The 18,970-nt window shown below is 49.1% G+C and overlaps 1 protein-coding gene across 15 annotated transcripts in view; it reads right to left on the bottom strand.

The window, feature by feature from the left end:
- GRIK4 (glutamate ionotropic receptor kainate type subunit 4) overlaps nucleotides 1–18,970 on the bottom strand; it is a 448,598-nt gene that overhangs the window by 166,949 nt on the left and 262,679 nt on the right. For 14 of the 15 annotated variants that reach the window (XR_007478718.1, XR_004477391.2, XR_004477392.2 and 11 more), the window contains exon 3: nucleotides 7,081–7,245. The exons of the other annotated variant lie outside the window; for it this stretch is intronic. Coding sequence is in view for 10 of the 14 variants with exons in the window: in XM_033407328.2 (XP_033263219.1) it covers nucleotides 7,081–7,245 (165 nt within the window). In the remaining 4 variants the exon portion in view is untranslated. The remainder of the gene's footprint in view (nucleotides 1–7,080; nucleotides 7,246–18,970) is intronic. 15 annotated transcript variants of the gene reach the window in all.

Genomic DNA, 18,970 nt, shown 5'->3' with positions numbered 1-18,970 from the left:
TGGAGGAGAGGGAGGTGCACTCTACTTCTGCCTCCCAGGGAGCAGGGAGAGGTGAGTGATGTTGCCACGGCAACCAAGTTTCCCAGCCAGCAGAGGAGTTGGAAGGCAACTGACAGAGCAGCTGCAGGAATAAAACACCATGATGGGATGTTGTAAGAAGGGGAAACTTCTTCCCCTGGAGATACCAGCTCCGGCCTGGATTTGAAGTCTCCTTAGACTCCTGGTCTGGACAGGAGGTGCTTATGGGAACTTCACCTTCTCTGAGTCTTCACAGGGAGGGGAAGGGTCTGGCTGTGCTGAAGATGGTGCAGAGCGGTTACTCACAGGCTCACTGGTGGCAGGCCCTCCAGGGAAGGGGCAGCTTCCGGGGTGGGGACGAGGAAACTGGGGCTTCTTTATTTACAGCGTGGCGCTCCCGGAGCCCCTGTGGTAAACATTCGGGGCCGCCGGTAGCTGATATCGATGTGGAGCAGAGGCCGGGAGAGCTCAGAGTCCTTCACATAAAGACACTTCAGGGCGGGCTTCCCTAGTGGCGCAGTGGTTGAGAGTCCGCCTGCCGATGCAGGGGACGCGGGTTCGTGCCCCGGTCCGGGAAGATCCCACATACCGCGGAGCGGCTGGAGCGGCTGGGCCCGTGAGCCATGGCCGCTGAGCCTGCGCGTCCGGAGCCTGTGCTCCGCAACGTGAGAGGCCCGCGTACCGCAGTAAAAAAAAAAAAAAAGACACTTCAGGGCGCCGAAGCCCGAGTGGTGCCGGAGCGCAGGTCTCTCTGTGTGCTTGGTCATGCTATCCGGAGTGAGGCAAACAACCGTCCCCATCAGCACCAAGAACTAACCCCTCCTTGTGCCAGAGCCTCGGGAGCAGGGTCCACTCTCAGTTCTGTGAATGGACCAGGGGCTGAATGGACTGGCCTTGCTGGCCTCAAGAGCCGAGAGGGGTGCTGTGAGGGTGCAGTGCCAGGTCTGTGCACTGTCACGCCCCACAATGGGGACCTCCCTGGTGAGCGTGCCCCAGCGTATCGGAGAACTCAAAACTGCCACTGGCTATCACAGGGATGAAATGAACAGTGTGGGGAATATAGTCAATGATAATGTATTATTTCTTTGTATGGTGACAGATGGTAACTAGACTTATCGTGGTGATCACTTTGTAATACATAGAAATATCAAATCACTATGTTACACACCAGTAAGCAACAGCACTGTAGGTCAATTATTCTTCAAACACAAACAAACCAACTCATAGGAAAGATCAGATTCATGGTTACCAGAGGCAGAGGGTGTGGGGAGGGGGAATTGGATGAAACAGTCAAAAGGTACAGACTTCCATTATAAAAGAGCTAGGGATGTAACGCACAGCGTGATAAGTATAATTAACACAGCTGTATGTTCTACATGAAAGTTGCCGAGAAAGTAAATCCTAAGAGTTCTCATCACAAGGAAAACACTTTTTCTGTTTCTTTGATTTTGTATCTATAGGAGGTGATGGATGGTCACTAAGCTTACTGTGATAATAATTTCACGATACATGTAAGTCAAATATTATGCTGTACACAGTGCTTACACAGTGCTGTATGCCGGTTGCGTCTCAATAAAACTGGAAGGAAAACAAACCCACCATTGGCTCCTCTCACCAACGGCGTATCATTCAAAGCCCTCAGCCTGGTCCCAGACCACCATGGAAGCAGCAACACCATGTACGGGGAGTTTACACATGCAGGCACCGGGCTGGCAGACACAATACCACCCTGAATCCCTACGATGATCCAGAGAGCGAGGAGTTACAACACTAGTTCTACTACTAAATCATACTAATAGGTGAAATTTATCAAGAGTTCACCTGACTCCTGGCACCGCTCTAAGTTTTCTAAGCGCATCATCTCACTTAATCTTTCAGCAACCTCATGAAGTGAGAACTCTTTTTGTTCCCATTTTACAGATGAGGAGTTTGAGGCACAGGAGATAAGCCCACAGTGCTGGCGATTAGGATCCTGACCGCTATTCTACACAGCTCTCCAGTCCTGGCCTTCACCACCGCCCCCCGGCAGACGCTCCCTGTTTTAGCCACACCCAGCTGTCATTGTGCCCCAAGGTATTCCGGTTTTTTTCCTTCCTCAAGCATGCTATTAAGGCTTCTGCGTGGATGCCCTCACCTGTCAAACATTCCAAGCTCTGGCCCAGCGGCCTTACCTGATCGCCTAGCTACACCTATGACCTATTTCTGACCTCATTCTGCCCTTGTCTGAGCCACTCCCTGGCAAGCCCACAGCAGAGCTACTGAGATTTATGTCACTTTTCAGATGTGTTGTCTTAGCCGCCTCCTGGGAAAGACTGCGAGCCTCAGTTTCCCCATCTGTAAAATGAGGAGGTTGGGCCAGGCCATTTCTAACAACTGTAATTCGATGCATTTCTGCGTCCCTGTTATGCGTACGTGAGGTGGGAAAGGGAGGTGGGGAATGCATGTTGAATGACTCATCACTATTCCGATGACTTTCTCCTCTGGCTTCTCACCATTTTCCCTCATGCTGACTTGGAGTCATTCTATTGAGCTGATGGAGGGATGTTAGCCTTTACTCACTAGAAGCAGCCCTGAATCAGCGGAGGTCGTGCCCACAGAGCCTTCGAGAAGCTCGGGATCCTATGCAGGAGGGGCGGCTGGAACCTCACTCTCTGTGCCCACTTCCAGGCACTGGGGCCTCACGGGGCCCGAGAACCAGTGAGCCTCTGCGTTTCCAGGGGAAACAGTGTGGACAGCTGATAGCACGCTTGTCCTCATAGAGACAAGCCAGGGCAGAGGTGAGGGGCTGACAGGGAGGCTCCTGCTTCTAGCTCTGCAGTAAATTAAACTTCAGACTGGCTCTGGCAGCAGCAGGGATGGTGCCTCAGGGTGTCTGGGTGATAAGGGAGGGGGTGGCACTTAGTTTAGCTCTAATACGTTCGCTGTAGGAGACACAGGGATCTATAGGAACAGAGGAGGGCGATGCTGTGGGAGCCTGCTGCACGAGAAAGGCAGAGATGGAGATACTTGAGCCAGGAGGGAAGGGACGGCCATGCGGGGAGGTGACCTGATAGGTCTTGTCCAGCCCTCTTATTTCAGATCTGTGGGCTGCGCAGAGGGAGCTGGGAAGTCAAACATCAAGAAGCCTGAGGCAATGATGGTGGCCAGGCAAAGAGGTACAGGGGATCAGACGTGGGTCTGAGGAAGCTTTACGGGTGACCCTCACTTTAAATAAACCCACTATATGAAAATCTATGTGAACCAGATAAAAGCGGGGTGGTTTGCTACTTGTATCTTTCCAGTGTCCAGGTTGCTATTAACACCCCGTGTGATACTTTCCATCTCCCAGCCTTGCTTTCAACTATCAAATGAGATGGCTGAACTCCAGCATCTTTAGTTTTACACTTCCTCCTCTTTGATTCTGAAATTGCCATTGTTTCCCTTGAATGACACGCCCGTCCCAAATGTGACTCATTATTTGTGCAGAGTTTTTGAAACTCACCTATTGCCCTATTGCCGAGAGTGGGCACAAGAGTACCCTGTAGGACTGCTACCACCTCCATTTAGATCAGAGCCTCTGCTTTCCGCAACCAAGGATGTCATCACTAGGATCTCTTTTATCCCCTTGAAGTGGAGTCTCGGGGCACCGGGTGACAGGTGTGAGGTTGGGGGCATTCGTCAGGGCCCCAGAGCCACTCAAGCAGTTTTACATTAACAATGCAAATCAACCCCAGGCCACCAGCCCAGGGAAGACACAGCCACCATGAGGTGGAGCAGTAGCTGGCTCTGGGAGGCACACAAACGCTCGGTGCTGTCGGATGCATCAACCCAGAAAACGGGGAAGAGAGGGGAATATCCAGTTATGATCGAGGCCCCACGAGGCACCTGACATTAAGACAGGCGGTGTGAGAGGAGTCCGGGAGGTAGACGGTGCTGCCAGGTAGGGATGGCTGAACTCTGGGACAGGGAGAGAGACATGATGGTAAGAGGGGGAGGAAGCCAGCCCCAAGGTGGGGAGGCGGTGGTGGGGAGAGAATAAAGCCAACAACGAAATCCATAGCTGCCACTTACTAACTACCTGGTACGTGCACGGTGCTAAGGAACTCACCTGCACTGTCTCGTGTCCTGCTCCGAATGACCCTAGGAGGTGTTATTACCATCACCTCATTTTACAAACGAGGAAACGGAGGCACGAAATGTTTAAGCAGCCTGTCCACTGTCACACAGCTAGTAAACAGCAGAGCCAGGATTGAAACCTGGTCGGTCTGATCCTAAAATCCATGTTCCTACTCTTTACACCACAGTCTCCCCAACGTAGGGATCGCAGAGATGTTGTTCCTCCTTCATCTGGGGATCCTACCTCCTTTTAACCTCCTTCCCCCATCCCGCCACTGACCCCCCCCCAGTCCCGCCCCATCCCGCTTCAGCTAAACGCGGTAACCCACCACCCACTCTCCCCCTTATTGTGGGAGGGAAAGAGCAAGCGGGGCTGGAAGCTTTCTATGAACTATCTGGGTGGTGTTTAAAATCCACTGTGGGAGAGCCGCTCAGGCTTTAGATGAAAAGCCTTTGGGGTAGAAGGATCCAAAAGCCCTCTTTTCTAACAAATGCTAATCACGCCTCAAACACAGCGAGATGTAAAAGCTGGACCGAGGGCCACGTGTTGGTAAAGTACTTGGTGCCTAAAAGAGGGGCCTTAGAAAGATGCTCCAAAGCTCTGTGATGTGGAATAAAGACATCAGTCTCCTTTCTTCCCCCGATTCATCCAGCTTAATATTTTAGATGTATTGACTCCACTAAGCCTGGGTCATTGGGAGAAGACATTTACATCTGCTAATGACCCCCATCCTCAGTGGGCAATCCATGCTTTCTGTTCTGTGAAGGAAACGCTGAGGAACCAAAGAAGAAGAAGGGGAAGCTGGTTTTTCAAAGAATAGGCTACAGAACGATTTAGCCATCCGGACCCCTGTCTGCGACCTGCCCTCATGGACAAAAAAGAAACACTATAATACAGACAGGACCAGGAGATTCATGAGAAGTCATTGCTGGTATGTCTGCTTTCATTTTGAAGATCCTGAGAAATCTGAATCTTCCTTTTGTTGGACTAGAATTGAACCTCTATGACAACTAGAATTTCTACCTGTGCCCTGCTGAATCCCCATTGCCTAGGATAGAGTACAGCAGGCACTCACTAAATATTTATTGACTGACCAAGTGAATAAATGAATGACAATTCCAGGTACCGTTTCCACCATGCCTTCTTCTGAAGGAATCTGTGTCCATAGATCCTGCTGGCCTCAACAACCCTGTTTTGTGTGGTAGAAATCCACCCTCAGTCTTTCGGAGTGGACTTTCTCCCCAAGGGTAGCTCTTAGGTCATCTGGTCAGTGCCTGTGGCTTGTGAGACAGGACCAATCAGTGGACTTTCTCCCCAAGGGTAGCTCTTAGGTCATCTGGTCAGTGCCTGTGGCTTGTGAGACAGGACCAATCAGATCCTCTACCTTGTCTCCAAACCAAGAGGCACTGAGGGAAGCTGCACACTGAAGAGAGACTGTAAGCCACCTGAGGGCAGGGACTGTGTCTATCTTGTTTTCTGCATTGTTCCCCATGCATGATATCCTGAGTCAGGCCTGAAATAGAGCAAATGCTCTATAAAAGTTTCCTGAATGGATAAACAAATTGTCAGCTGGGCCTGGATGGCCATTATGGGACATGATGAATAAACCAGGGAAACCAAAGTAGCAGAGAGGGAAGAGCATGGATCCAACACAACAAGAGCACTAAAGACGCTGTGGGACAGACAGAGAGCCACTGCCTTCCTCCCGTCCTGCTCTCTTTGGATCCATACAATATCGTACCAATTGCACTTAAGCCAGTGTAAATGTGTTTCTTCTCTTGCAATATTAATAACCCAGACGAGAGCATCGCTGGACCCATGTGCAGACGACCAGATGTCTGACATGTATATTTGAGCGAGTTGTTCTTTAGTTTGGTTTGGTTTTGCCATTGAGTGTCATTAAAGGTTGAAATGGGCTAGAAAGGGAGGAGATGGGACTCCAGAGCCTTAGGGAATGGAGGCCATCATCTCTCTGGGCTGAGGGTCTCCCCCTCCTTCCCTCTGAACTGGAGTTGTTCATTTCCAGCTTAGCTACAAGCCACCACCCCGCTAACCTGGAAGCTCATCCTGTAAAGTCATCAATGTAATACCAGCCACACACCAGAGAAGTGCAGGGGAGGTGGAGTGGATGGGACACTAGACGTGCAGGGTCATGATGCAAGTTCAGGGTCCAGGACTTGCTCAGCCATTGACTAGCTCTGGGGTTGGGCAAGTTATCCAATGTCTTTGAGCCTCAGTTTCTTTGGTAAAGTGGGAATAATAACACTTAACTCTCTGGTTGTTGGGAGAATTAAAAGCAGTGCCCAGCACATGGGAGGGGCTCCGTAAGTGTGACTGCAGTGGCCAACTGAGTATGAATGTAAAGGACTACAACTCACAGAGGATTTTCCTATATTGCAAGTCATTTAAATCTCACAATGACTTGCAAGATTTGCAAAGTAGACCTTAGTGTTCCCATTTTACAGATGAAGAAACTGAGGTTAAACAGAATCACTGACTTGCCCAAGGTTACCCACAGAGTGAGTGGCTGATGTCCAGCCCAAGTCTCAGCTTCTTCCCACAACACTGCCCTCAGCAAAAGAAAGCAAGACAGGAAACAGATGTGCCATGACTGTGCTTCCCTGGGGCTGTGGCTGAATCCCTCCTTTCTTAATCCCATATAAGGTTTCATTCAGGGATCTGTGTACAGAATGTCCAGGAGATGAATGAATCAATATATGAAGGAATGAATGAGTGGGTAAATGAAGGAATGAATGAATTCCCTGTCTTAATTCTACTCCACACATGATTTGCCACAAAACCTGGGATCTTGTCTAGACTAAGCCCTATAGGGCTTCCTGGTGCATGTTTCTCTTCCTCTCTTGGGAATATCTACATCACAGGCCTGGCAATGGGTGCGGCTCACACCACCAGCCCCTCCTCTGCCAGCAAGGGAAGCAGAGGGCAGCCCTGCCCATGCTACGTACTGGTTTCTGCAGTCTCGTACTCGCTGTCTCTGAGAAGCTCAAAGATGTCCACTTCGACCTTGGCCTTGCCCAGCCTCTCGGGAGCACGGTTGATGCGGTTCTTGGCCAGGGTGATGGACAGCCGCTCCCCTCTGCTGCACTCCATGGGGTCATCCAGGATAGCAGCTGTGGGCAGGCAACCACATGGACACAGTTGGTACCCTCTACCGTTACGCGTCCTCCTACTCCAGTCTCCCCCCTGCGCCGCCTTCCACCTCCACCCTGCCATCCTCAGAACTGTCCCCAAAGCAAGTCCCCTGCATGCTAAGGGTCTAGGTCTGTAGCCAGGTGTGGCGGTGAACTCTAGTGTGGCTAGTCACCTCAGGGACACTGTAATGCCACGGCAGGCCACCAGGGGCCCTACCTGGAAGAGGTCCCCAGGCTCAGGCATCGCGATACCCTTGAATCTAGGTTTACCTGCACACATGGGCACACGTGTGCAAAGGGAGGGAGATGGCAGCAGTCCTTTGAAAATGGTATTCTGGGCATATGAGATACTCTCCTTGAGGTGATCTAGGGTTGAAGAAGGCCAGGTTTGAGAGGGAGACCTGTGGTATCAGGAGCCGCTACAGGGCCCTGCTGAATGCCTGTTGTCCACCGATGACACGTGTCACCTAGTGAGCTACATAGTTTCTATGAACTTCTGTCCTCACTGAACATGGGGAAGAGTAAGACAACCTCATGGGGCTGGTGTGAGAATTCAGTAAGACAATGTATATACGTGGCACATCATCACAATTTAATCAGTGTGACAATCAGTGTGAATGGCTGGAGTGGTGTGGTACCAACAGCTGCCCAACTTCTGGAAGCAGTATTAAGGATACGTGTTAACCTGAGTTCAAATCCCAGCCCCGCCCCGTCTTAGCTATGGGGCCTCTGTCTCCTCACTTGTAAAATGGGGAGAGAGCCTCTTCTTTGGGTTCCAGTGAAGATGACATGGGTAATGCGTGTGAAGCGCTCAGCGCAGTATCTGGTGCACAGCAAACACTCAGTAAATCTAGCCATTGATATCATTCATTCTCTTGGTAGAGGAAGTTACACAATTGAAAATCTCTGCACAAAAACTTGTACACAGCAGTGTGGGTGAAGGGATAAATTAGGAGGTTGGGATTAACATATACACACTGCTATATATAAAACAGATAACCAACAAGGAGCTCCTGTATAGCACAGAGAACTATACTCATTAGTTTGTAATAACCTATAAGGGAAAAGAATCTGAAAAAGAATATATATATATATATAACAGAATCGCTATGCTGTATGCTTGAAACTAACACTATATTGTAAATCAACTATACTTCAAATTAAAAAACTAAAAATAAAATGTCCTAAAAATAAAGTTACTCTGTCTAAATAATAAAAAAAAACACTTGTATACAAATGTTCCAAGCAGCATTATTCATAATAGCCAAAAAGTGGGAAAACCCAAATGTCCCATCTACTGATGAGTGGATGAACAAAAATGTAGTATATCTATACAATGGAATATTACTCAAAAACAAAACGGAATAAAGTACTGATGTATGCCACAACATGGATGAACGTTGAAAACATTATGCTCAGTGGAAGAAGCCAGACACAAAAGGTCATGTGTTGAAAGACAGCATTTATATGAAATGTCCAGAATAGGCAAATAGAGACAGAAAGTAGATTAGCTGTTGCCCAGTGGCAGTGGTGGTGGTGGTGAGGAAGCTGGGGAGAAATGGAGAGTGACCACTAATGCACATAGTGTTTTGGGGGGATGACAAAAATGTCCTAAAATTGATCATGGAGATGGCTGCACAACTCTGTGAATATACTAAAAAACGCTGAATTGTATACTTTAAACGGGTGAATTGTGTGTTATATGAATTATATCTCAATAAAGCTGCTACAAAAATAAAGATCAAGCTTATCTTGCAGAGCTTGAAGCCACAGAAGAGCAACACAGAGAATCAGACGGAATAGATTTCACTGACACGTGGCCCTTGAATCTCTGCGGCTGGTATGGACAGAGACCCAGTTTCTATGCCATCTTTTCTGTATAAGGTTACCATATCTCCTGTGACCCATTTTCCAAACCAAAACCAGGACACAGAATATGACAAAGCACTTTTTTTCTGATTTGTGGATTTATTTATAGGCATAGCCTTACTGAACAATAGAAATTAGATTTCATTTACACGGGTTGGCCATACATGGGGCCACAGAGGTACATCCCAAGAACTAGGCGATAAAGTAGGCTTCTGTGAGTTAAGTAGCAAAGTCCATGCACACCTGATAGGATTAGCCCCCTGAGGGAATGGACAAAGGACCGGTAAATGTATGACTGAAGAGCCCAGAGACACCTAAAATTCCTACCCAGGTCACCTTAGGGAAGCAAGACCAGAATGAGATTATTACTTAGGAAGCAGAAATGTGAACAATTACGCTGTGCTGTCCCAGGAAAGGAAAACTTTGGGAATAGAAGGGAAGTGGGGCAGCCCAGAGGAGCGATTCTCAAACGGTGTTCCTTGGAGGGCCCCTGGGTTCCTTCAAGAAGCAGAGGGGAAGGCTGAAGGGAGGTCTCTAGCCCCACACCAATTTCAACCAGCACAACTCCACATCCATCAGTTTTAGATATTGGAGCTCTCCAAAAGACATGTTGTGGAGAAAAGAAAAGTTTCACTGTTAAGAATATAATAGAAACCATTAACCCAGCCCTGGAGCATAGAAAAGAGACACATAAAGAGTCAGGAATTGGCAGTGCCATCCTGCATGAGTCACAGGAAGGAGGCACCGGGTCCGTGGGATACTAGCCTCATGTTAATAGGTACACATTTATCCAGCGACAACGTCAGGGTAAGTCCTCGGGTCCATGGGATACTAGCCTCATGTTAATAGGTACACATTTATCCAGTGACAACGTCAGGGTAAGTCCTAGTGGACTTACCTAGTCTCACTGTCTGCAACAACTCTGTGAGATAAGGGTGTTATCTGTGTCATCCTCACTTGGAGATGAGAAAACAGAGGTCACAGAGGTCAAGTGGCCCGCCCTCGTTCACAGGGCTGGTGAGTGTAGAGGAGGGAGGGGATCCCAGGTCAGTTTCATATGGACCCTGCATTCTTAACCACAGGTCATAGTCCTTCTAATGAAATTCATCTTCTCGGGGGTTTGCTGCTGAGAAGGGAGTAGGCTAGGTAGGTGTGTCTTAGGCAGCTCACACTGCTATAAGAAAACACCATAGGGGCTTCCCTGGTGGCGCAGTGGTTGAGAGTCCGCCTGCCAATGCAGGAGACACGGGTTCGTGCCCTGGTCCGGGAAGATCCCACATGCCGCGGAGCGGCTGGGCCCGTGAGCCATGGCCGCTAAGCCTGCACGTCCGGAGCCTGTGCTCCGCAATGGGAGAGGCCACAACAGTGAGAGGCCCGCGTACCACAAAAAGAAAAAAAAAAAAAAAAGGAAAAGAAAACTCCATAGAGTGGGTGGTATTTATTTCTCACAGTTCTGGAGGCTGGGGAGTAGGAGATCAGGGTGCCAGCATAATTGGGTTCCAGGGAGGTCCTGCCTCCTGGTTTGCAGATGGCTGTCTTCTCCCGATGTCCTCACACGGCAGAGAGAGGGAGATCAAGCTCTCTGGTCACTTTGAAAAGGGCACTGGGGTCTCACCTTCAGGACCTCTCCTAAACTCAATCACCTCCCAAAGTGGGGAGGGATAAATTGGAAGTTTGGGATTAGCAGATACAAATGACTTTCTATAAAATAGGTAAACTACAAGGTCCTACTGCATGTATAGCACGGTGAACTATATTCACTATCTTGTAATAAACCATAATGGAAATAAATATATATAAAACTGAATCACTTTGCTGTACACCAGAAATTAACACAACATTGTAAACCAACTATACTTCAATTAAAAAAAAAACCGGTGTGTGCTATGGACTGAATTATGTCCCCCCAAATTCCTTTGTCAAAGCTCTAATGTGTGCGTTTAGAGAGATAGGACCTTTAAGAGGTAATTAAGGTTAAATGAGGTTATAAGTGTTGGGCTCTGATCGCTTGGGATTGGCATCCTTAGAAGAGACAACAGAGAAGGTCCCCTCCCACTTTCTTCCACCCCCAAGGCAGGAAGCAGGCTGTCACCAGGAACTGACCCTGCAGCACATTGACAGCAGACTTTTAGCCTCCAGAACTTGAGAAATAGATGCCCCTTGTTGAAGCCACCCAGCCTGTGGTATTTTATTATGACAGCCCAAGCTGACAAAGACAATGTGCTAATTAATATAAACCCTCACATGCAGGACGCCAGCCAGCCACGTGACACCACACAGTGAACTCACAGAGCGTCACCAGACATACTTTGAGACAGAGGGATCATGGCCGGGGGTGGGGAGAGGGGATGGCAGGGAGGAGAGAATGTGGGAATGATACGCTGAGGGGCACATGAGGTCCCCTCGTGCTCAGCACTCAGAACTCTGCCTTCAGAGGTACCTGGCAGGTGCTCACCAACTCACTAAGATCCACAGTCCCGCCCTCCCTCCCTTGCCAGCCCCCGTGCCATTCTGGGCACCACTTTTTCATTAGGTTTTAGGTTTTAGACACTAATTAATTTCTGGCTGGGAACAGCCTCAGCTGGGTGGTTGGCTGGCATCAGGCATACTGGGATCAGAATAATTAGGATGACCACAGGAGCCAGACTCCAGGGCTGGGGCAGCAAGGACGAGGCTCAGGCCTTCTAGGGACATCAGAGGAGCATGTCCGCAGCAGGCATTACAGAGCAGCATCCCTGCTGTCCAGCTCTCACCTGCGGGGCCCGGGGGTGAAGGAGAGCAGCTGGCACAGGACTGACCTTCAGCCCCAGGCCTGGCTGTCGGGCTGGGCCAGGATGCTGAGTCCCCAGCCGCTGCCTAAGGAGGAGCCACGTCATCTGGCACATCCTCCACTCCTGCAGCCACAGTGAGGCTGATCGGGGCCGGGGGTGATCTGCGTCTGCAGCAAAGGCCAGGCTGAGACGGGGAGACGTGTTTAGGGACCAGGGTCTGCCCCCTTTCCAGCCATGGGGACTCTGCAATGACTCTTCAAACCCACATGGACTCATGACTCCTTCCCGCCCAGGGAGCCACGAGCCCTCACATTCCCTTGGCCTTTCTCCCCACGAGCCAAGTGCTTTACCCTCTGCTGGGACGTCTCTGAGTTCTAAGGCTCGAGCCAAGGAAAGGGCGGCCTGCTGACTCTGCCCACCTCCACCCAAGCGTCCCTCCATGTTCTGGGCCCACGCCTGTCTCTACTCTGGAGAGGACACCTCCCCCAGGGCTGGCAGGCTGGGGCTGCCCACTGGGGTGCTTTCTTACTCACCCCTAGTGGTCCTGGCCATGACCACCCAGGGGAGGATGTGTGATCACTGACCCGCTCAGACCCCTTAAGCCTCCCCGTGGTCTGAAGGGTTGGTCCCAATCGAGCCTCCAGGATGGCATCAGGCCCTCCACACCTTTCTACCTGTGGCACACCTTCCATCCCCCTAGGGACAGCGCCTCTGAGCTAGGACCTGGGCTGACAGGTTATGTTCCCTCCTCTATGCCTCTGCTGACACTGGCCCTGCCTCTTATTCCCCCTCTCCCTACAAGGCCCACCTCAGACCACCTCTTCCAAGAAGTCTCCCCTGACTCCCCAGGCCAGTGCTCTCCTTGGATTTCCACGCACTGCCTTGGAGGAGTATTTACCTTTCCATTTCCAGGTGAGTTTCCTCATCTAGCTTGCACCTTAAAAGCCCAGAGCGATCCCTCCTTCCTCTGAAACTCCCCAGATTCCCCGTCCCACATCAATTCCCCCTTCTTAGTACACTCACAGGAACTTCTCTGTACTTGTCCTCAGACAGTAACCACTTCTGACTTTCTATTATTTATTATGCCCATTTGTCCATCTTTTCTCCCCTAGACAGCTGCCTCCCTGAGGGCGAGGGCTGTGCCTTATTCATCTCTGCAACTGTGCAATCCCAGATACATATGCACTGAGCCCTTAATGAATGGTATTGAGTGAATAAATAATGTAAGGCCACTGTATTCTCATGCCCTACAGCCAGGAGCAGACACTGTGCCTGGTGCAGTAGGCATTAGACTAGGCGTGGACTGGGGACAGTTCCTATGCCCAGGCCTGCAGGGCAGAGGACCTGGGCGGACCCCTCCTTCCCAGGTTTGGGGCTTTCCTGCTCTCTGCTCACCTGTGTCCATCAGAATGGGGCTTGCCTTCCCTCCACAATTTCTCAGCAGCCCATAAGTGACCCCTCTGATGGAAAATCAGCCTCCTTAATCCCTTGGTCCTTCCAGAGTCCCGCTGCTGAAGATTTCGAAGCACTTCGATAACTCTTACCTCTTTAAGGGCAGGAGTAAAGAGGTTTTATTGGAGAGTCTTATAGGCAGCATCTATAACGCGCCTACAGCTGTTAGAGCCCTGTGCCAACAAGAAGAGGAGGCGATGTGAGCCTCCCGGGAATCCGGTGGCTTTGCTCCCAAGCCAAGCCCCGGGCTGTTTGCTCCCCGGGGCCCCAGCCCCTCACCATCACTCATGGGGCATCTCACTCACCTGTGTCCTCCCAGTGCCCCTTGTTTCACCCCTGTTGGTCCCAGTCGTCTTGCCGGAGGCAACCGCACCACTGTGCAGGCTGCTCCCACCGCAAACTCACACCCTCCCCCTCACCTGGGGGGCCACACGCATCATATCCTTGTCCTCTGACGTTACAGCGTTATCTGTTTGCTGGGGCTGCCATAACAGCACCATGGACGGGGCGGCTTAAACAACGGAAATGGATTTCCTCCCAGTTCTGGAGGCTAAAGGTTCAAGACCAAGGTGTCGGCAGGTTTGGTTTTATTCTGAGGCCTCTCTCCTTGGCTTGCAGATGGCCGTCTTCTCCTGGTGTCTTCACAAGGTCTTTCCACTGTGCCATGTCTGTGTCCTAATCTCCTCTGCTTAGAAAGATATCGGTCACGTTCGCTTATGGCCCACTCATACGACCTCACTTTAACTTAATTACCTCTTTAGAGACCCTACTTCCAAATACAGTCACATCCTGAGGTCCTGGGTGTTGGGATGCTAACAGATGAATCTGGGTGGGGAGGGACGGTGTACAATTCCGGCCACACCATGGACCTTCACCTCTAGCCACCGCCTGCTCTCACCTCCCCACTCAGCCCACGGGCTGGCTAAACCGAGGCCGCTCTCGGTGAACTGCCTCAGCTTTGTGCCCCGACCTCTTTCCACTGGGCTCAGATGAGGGGGGTCCTGTGAGAGGAGGTCCCCAGGCCTGGCTCTCTGCCTCACCACGCCTCCCTGCTCTCCTTTATGTTCAGCGTCTGTCCCAGACCCACTCATTCCCCTCCACTAAAACATGGCCAGAGCCCTCCCCTCCCATCGGGACCCTCCACTGACCACACGGACCAAGCATGTCCCTCCGGCCCTCCCTTTACCCCACCTGCAACTCGGATCAGGCTTCTCCAGCGATGGATCAACGTTTGCTAACGCTACCTCATCCCACCCTGGACTCTCCCTCTGTCCCCACCTTGTACTCGCAAGGCAAATAACCTTCAATAGCCCTTTTTTTTTTTTCTTTTTGCGGTACGCGGGCCTCTCACTGTTGTGGCCTCTCCCGTTGCGGAGCACAGGCTCCGGACGTGCAGGCTCAGCGGCCATGGCTCACGGGCCCAGCCGCTCCGCAGTATGTGGGATCCTCCCGGACCGGGGCACGAACCCGTGTCCCCTGCATGGGCAGGCGGACTCTCAACCACTGTGCCACCAGGGAAGCCCCCAATAGCCCATTTTTGCAAAACTGGTGGACACATTTGATTCCTTGTCTTATTACGTCCCGAGCTGGCATGACTGTTTGTATCTGCCACGTGCTGTTCAAAGAACGTCGTGTGTATCACCTCATTTAATCCTCACGCAACCCTACAGCTTACCGTCCCATTTTATAGGTGGGAACACTGAGAAAGAGGCCTGTTAAGCAACTTGCCCAAGATCACCCAGCTCTTAACGGCAGCCTTGGTCCAGCCCATGAGCCACTAGACCACGTCATCAGGTCGCCTCCCGGGTTCTCTTTGCATCTGAGGGTCCCCGGTGCTCTTTTGTGCCTGGGACCCTCAGCTTCTGTGGCTTCCATGGCACAACACCCCTGGGACTTTCCTCCTACTTCTCTGCCCATTCTCTCAAGGTACACTTCTCCTGCCTGAACTTTAAATACCGGGGAACCCCAAGGGGCTGTGCAGAGACCTCTTCTCACCTGACTCCCAGGGGCTTCCTAAATGACCTCGCTCACAGCCACCTCCATGGGGGTACTTGACTTATGCCCACCTGCCTGATGATCCCTCCATGCAAATGTCTGACGAGGATCCCAAATTTAGCTAAACCCAGACTAAACCCACCCTCTTCTCTCCTGTATTCTCCCTGATATATTCCTGAGTTTAGTTAACACAGCACCAGCTACCCAGGCATCATGGCCTCACCCCAATTCCTCACCTCCTGGTTGCTTCTGATTTTCCCTCCTCAAGATTTCTCAAATCACTCCTTTCTCTCTGGTCTCAATACTGCTGTTCTAGTTCAGTCCTTTCATTTCAGCGATTTCACTGCAACCTCATAACTCTCACTTTTTACTTTTAATTTTTAATGTTTTGATTTTTATTTATTTGTTTTTATTGAAGTACAGTTGTTTTACAGTGTCACCAGAGTTTTAACCACCACCCAGCACTCCACAATCACTCCCACACACAGCTGCCAGAGTGATCCCTTTAAGGTACAAACCCTCGCTTTTAGCTTACAATCTCCAAATAAATGAATTACTTGATATGGCAGACAAGAGCTGGCTCTAGCTTTTGAATCTTATATTCTGCTTCTCTGCTCATCTGTCTCCAGCTTCTAGAAATACTGAACCACCTAACTCCTATAGTACCATCTAAGGTGCGCGCGCGCACATACACACACACACACACACAGTGCTGCTGTGTGCCAAATACTTTAGCTTAATCTCCTCCCCCTGCGTCCTCACCTTTGCCCACTCACCACTCCTACTCAGAATGAATCCTCAGCTCAGACCTCCCCTCCTTCCGGAAGCCTCCTCTGAACACAAAGGTTGATCAAGTGTCCCAACTATGTATATTCATAGAATCCCATGCATCTTATACTCTAATTATCGGTTTAGTCTTTCACTTTCACGCTTTCATTTTTTCTGTCCCCAGTGCCTGGTGCCTCGCCTGATAACACTTTATCAGCGTTAGAGCCAAATTTGTTTTGGCTTTTGAGGAATTATATGCTGACTTCTATTCTTCCATCAAAATTACTATTCTGATCCACACATATATGGACAACTTACTTTGACAACAAAGGTGCAGTGAGAAAAATGGGCTTTTCAACAAATGATGCTGGAACAACTAGATATCCATGTGTTTTAAAAAAACTTCAAACCCCGTCTTACGTGATATACAGAATAAACTCTGTCTCACACTATATACAAAAATTAATGCAAAATGGATCATAGACTTAGAATTATAAAACTTCTAGAAGAAAATCTTTGTGACCTTGAGTTAGAAAAAGATTTCTTAGATGTGATGACACCAGAAGCAACACGCATGAAATTAAAAATTGACAAACTGGACTTCGTCAAAATGTTAAATGTCTGCTCTTCAAAGACACTGTTAGTAGAATGAAAAGATAAGCCACAGACTGAGAGAAAATATTACATGCAAAGCATATACCTGAAAAAGACTTGTATCCAGAATATGCAAAGAGCTCTCAAGACTCAACAATAAGAAATCAAACAACCCAATTTTTAAAGATGGGCAAAAGATTTGAACAGACGCTTCAACAAAGAGGTTATATAGGCAGCAAGTAATCTGTGAAATATACTCAACAGCATTAATCATTGGGGAAATACAAAGTAAAACCCTAATGGGATATTGTCAGAAACCCATTAGCATAGCTAACACTTCAAAGCTCAACCACACCACGTCGGTGAGGAGGAACTGGACCTCTCATATGCTACTGATGGGGCTGTAAATGGGGTATGACCACTCAGAAAACCATCTGTCAGTTTCTTGAGAAGTTCAACATACATCTACTGTATAATTCAGCCATTCCACTCCCAGGTAGGTATCCAAAAGAAAAGAAAGCATGTGTCTACACAAAAATATGTAGACAAATGTTTATAATTACTTGATCCAGAGCAGTCAAAGACTGGAAACACCATCAACAGGTGAATGAATAAACAAACTGTGGTCTCTCCATACAATGAAATACTAGAATGAAGAAGCCAGACAACAAAGACAACATACTGTATGTTTCCATTTTTATATATTTCTAGAAAATACAAACTAATCTGTAGTGCAGGAAGCAGATCTGTAGTGCAGGAAGCAGATGCCTGGGGCTGGGGCTGGGGCAGGAAGGAGCAGGCTGAGGAATGAAAACGTGACACCAGGAAACTCTTTTTGGGCGATGAAAAAATTTTCTACCTTGGTTGCGGTAATGGTATTTACAGGTGTACGCACGGCAAAACTTATCAAATTTTACACTTCAAACTACATGCAGTTTATTGTCTATAAGTTATACCTCAGTTTTTTTTAACATCTTTATTGGAGTATAATTGCTTTACAATGGTGTGTTAGTTTCTGCTTTATAACAAAGTGAATCAGCTATATATATACATATATCCCTATATCTCCTCCCTTTTGCGTCTCCCTCCCACCCTCCCTATCCCACCCCTCTAGGGGGTCACAAAGCACCGAGCTGATCTCCTTGTGCTATGCGGCTGCTTCCCACTAGCTATGTATTTTACATTTGGTAGTGTATATATGTCCATGCCACTCTCTCACTTCGTCCCAGCTTACCCTTCCCCCTCCCCATGTCCTCAAGTCCATTCTTGAGTAGGTCTGCGTCTTTATTCCCGTCCTGCCCCTAGGTTCTTCAGACCATTTTTCTTTTTAATTCCATATATACGTGTTAGCATACGGTATTTGTTTTTCTCTTTCTGACTTACTTCACTCTGTATGACAGACTCTAGGTCCATCCACCTCACTACAAACAACTCAGTTTTGTTCCTTTTTATGGCTGAGTAATATTCCATTGTATATATGTGCCACACCTTCTTTGTTACCTCAATTTTTAAAACATGCTTTTATGAGAAAAACATTACTAATCCTCTGGCTCCTTCCTACCTTCTCCGTCCCCTCCCCCTCCCCCTCAGCAAATGAAGCATCTTAAACTCTGTGGTCTACACCTACTGCCTCCAATTCCTCTGCATCTTCCCTATCCCGAGCCTCCACCACCTCTGGATTCACCCTCAGAAATCACCAAGGTTCTCCTCCTTCCTTGGTTTTCAGAGTTTTGAAGCTCTCTGAAGCATTTGTGACTGGAACCTTTTTCTTGGCGTCATCTTTTGACATCCGTGATATGACACTATTTTGATTTTCATTCTGAGCACCTTCACCCCAACCCCCTTCCCTAGCTCCCTTCCCTTCTATATAACCCTAGTTGTCTGTGTTCCCCAGATCTCACACTCTGGATTTAGTCCTCAGTTCATTTTCTCTTCATGTGCATTTTCTCCCCTTGAAGAATTGATTAACTCTCAGCTATCAGCTTTATGCAGATAACCCCAGAATCTCTGTCTCCAAGCTCGGTTTTTCATCTACACATTAGGCTCCTGTTTCTGGCTGCTAAAGGAAAACAGCCCCTTGGAGATCCTTCCAAACTCCATGTCCCAAATGTAACCCTTTATTTTTCATAGAATGGTGGGGGGTCTCTCTGACTTCCCCATTGCAATTAATAGCAGCAGTTTCCCACACATCATCCATGTCAGAGCTGTCTTGCACGCCCCCCATCCTTCAGCCACCCTACCTGCTCAGTCACTAA

Source organism: Orcinus orca, chromosome 8, assembly GCF_937001465.1.
Source record: "Orcinus orca chromosome 8, mOrcOrc1.1, whole genome shotgun sequence".
Classification (NCBI taxonomy): domain Eukaryota; kingdom Metazoa; phylum Chordata; class Mammalia; order Artiodactyla; family Delphinidae; genus Orcinus; species Orcinus orca.
The sequence above is the reverse complement of the archived record's forward strand: the minus strand, read 5'-3'. Positions and strand labels throughout refer to the sequence as shown.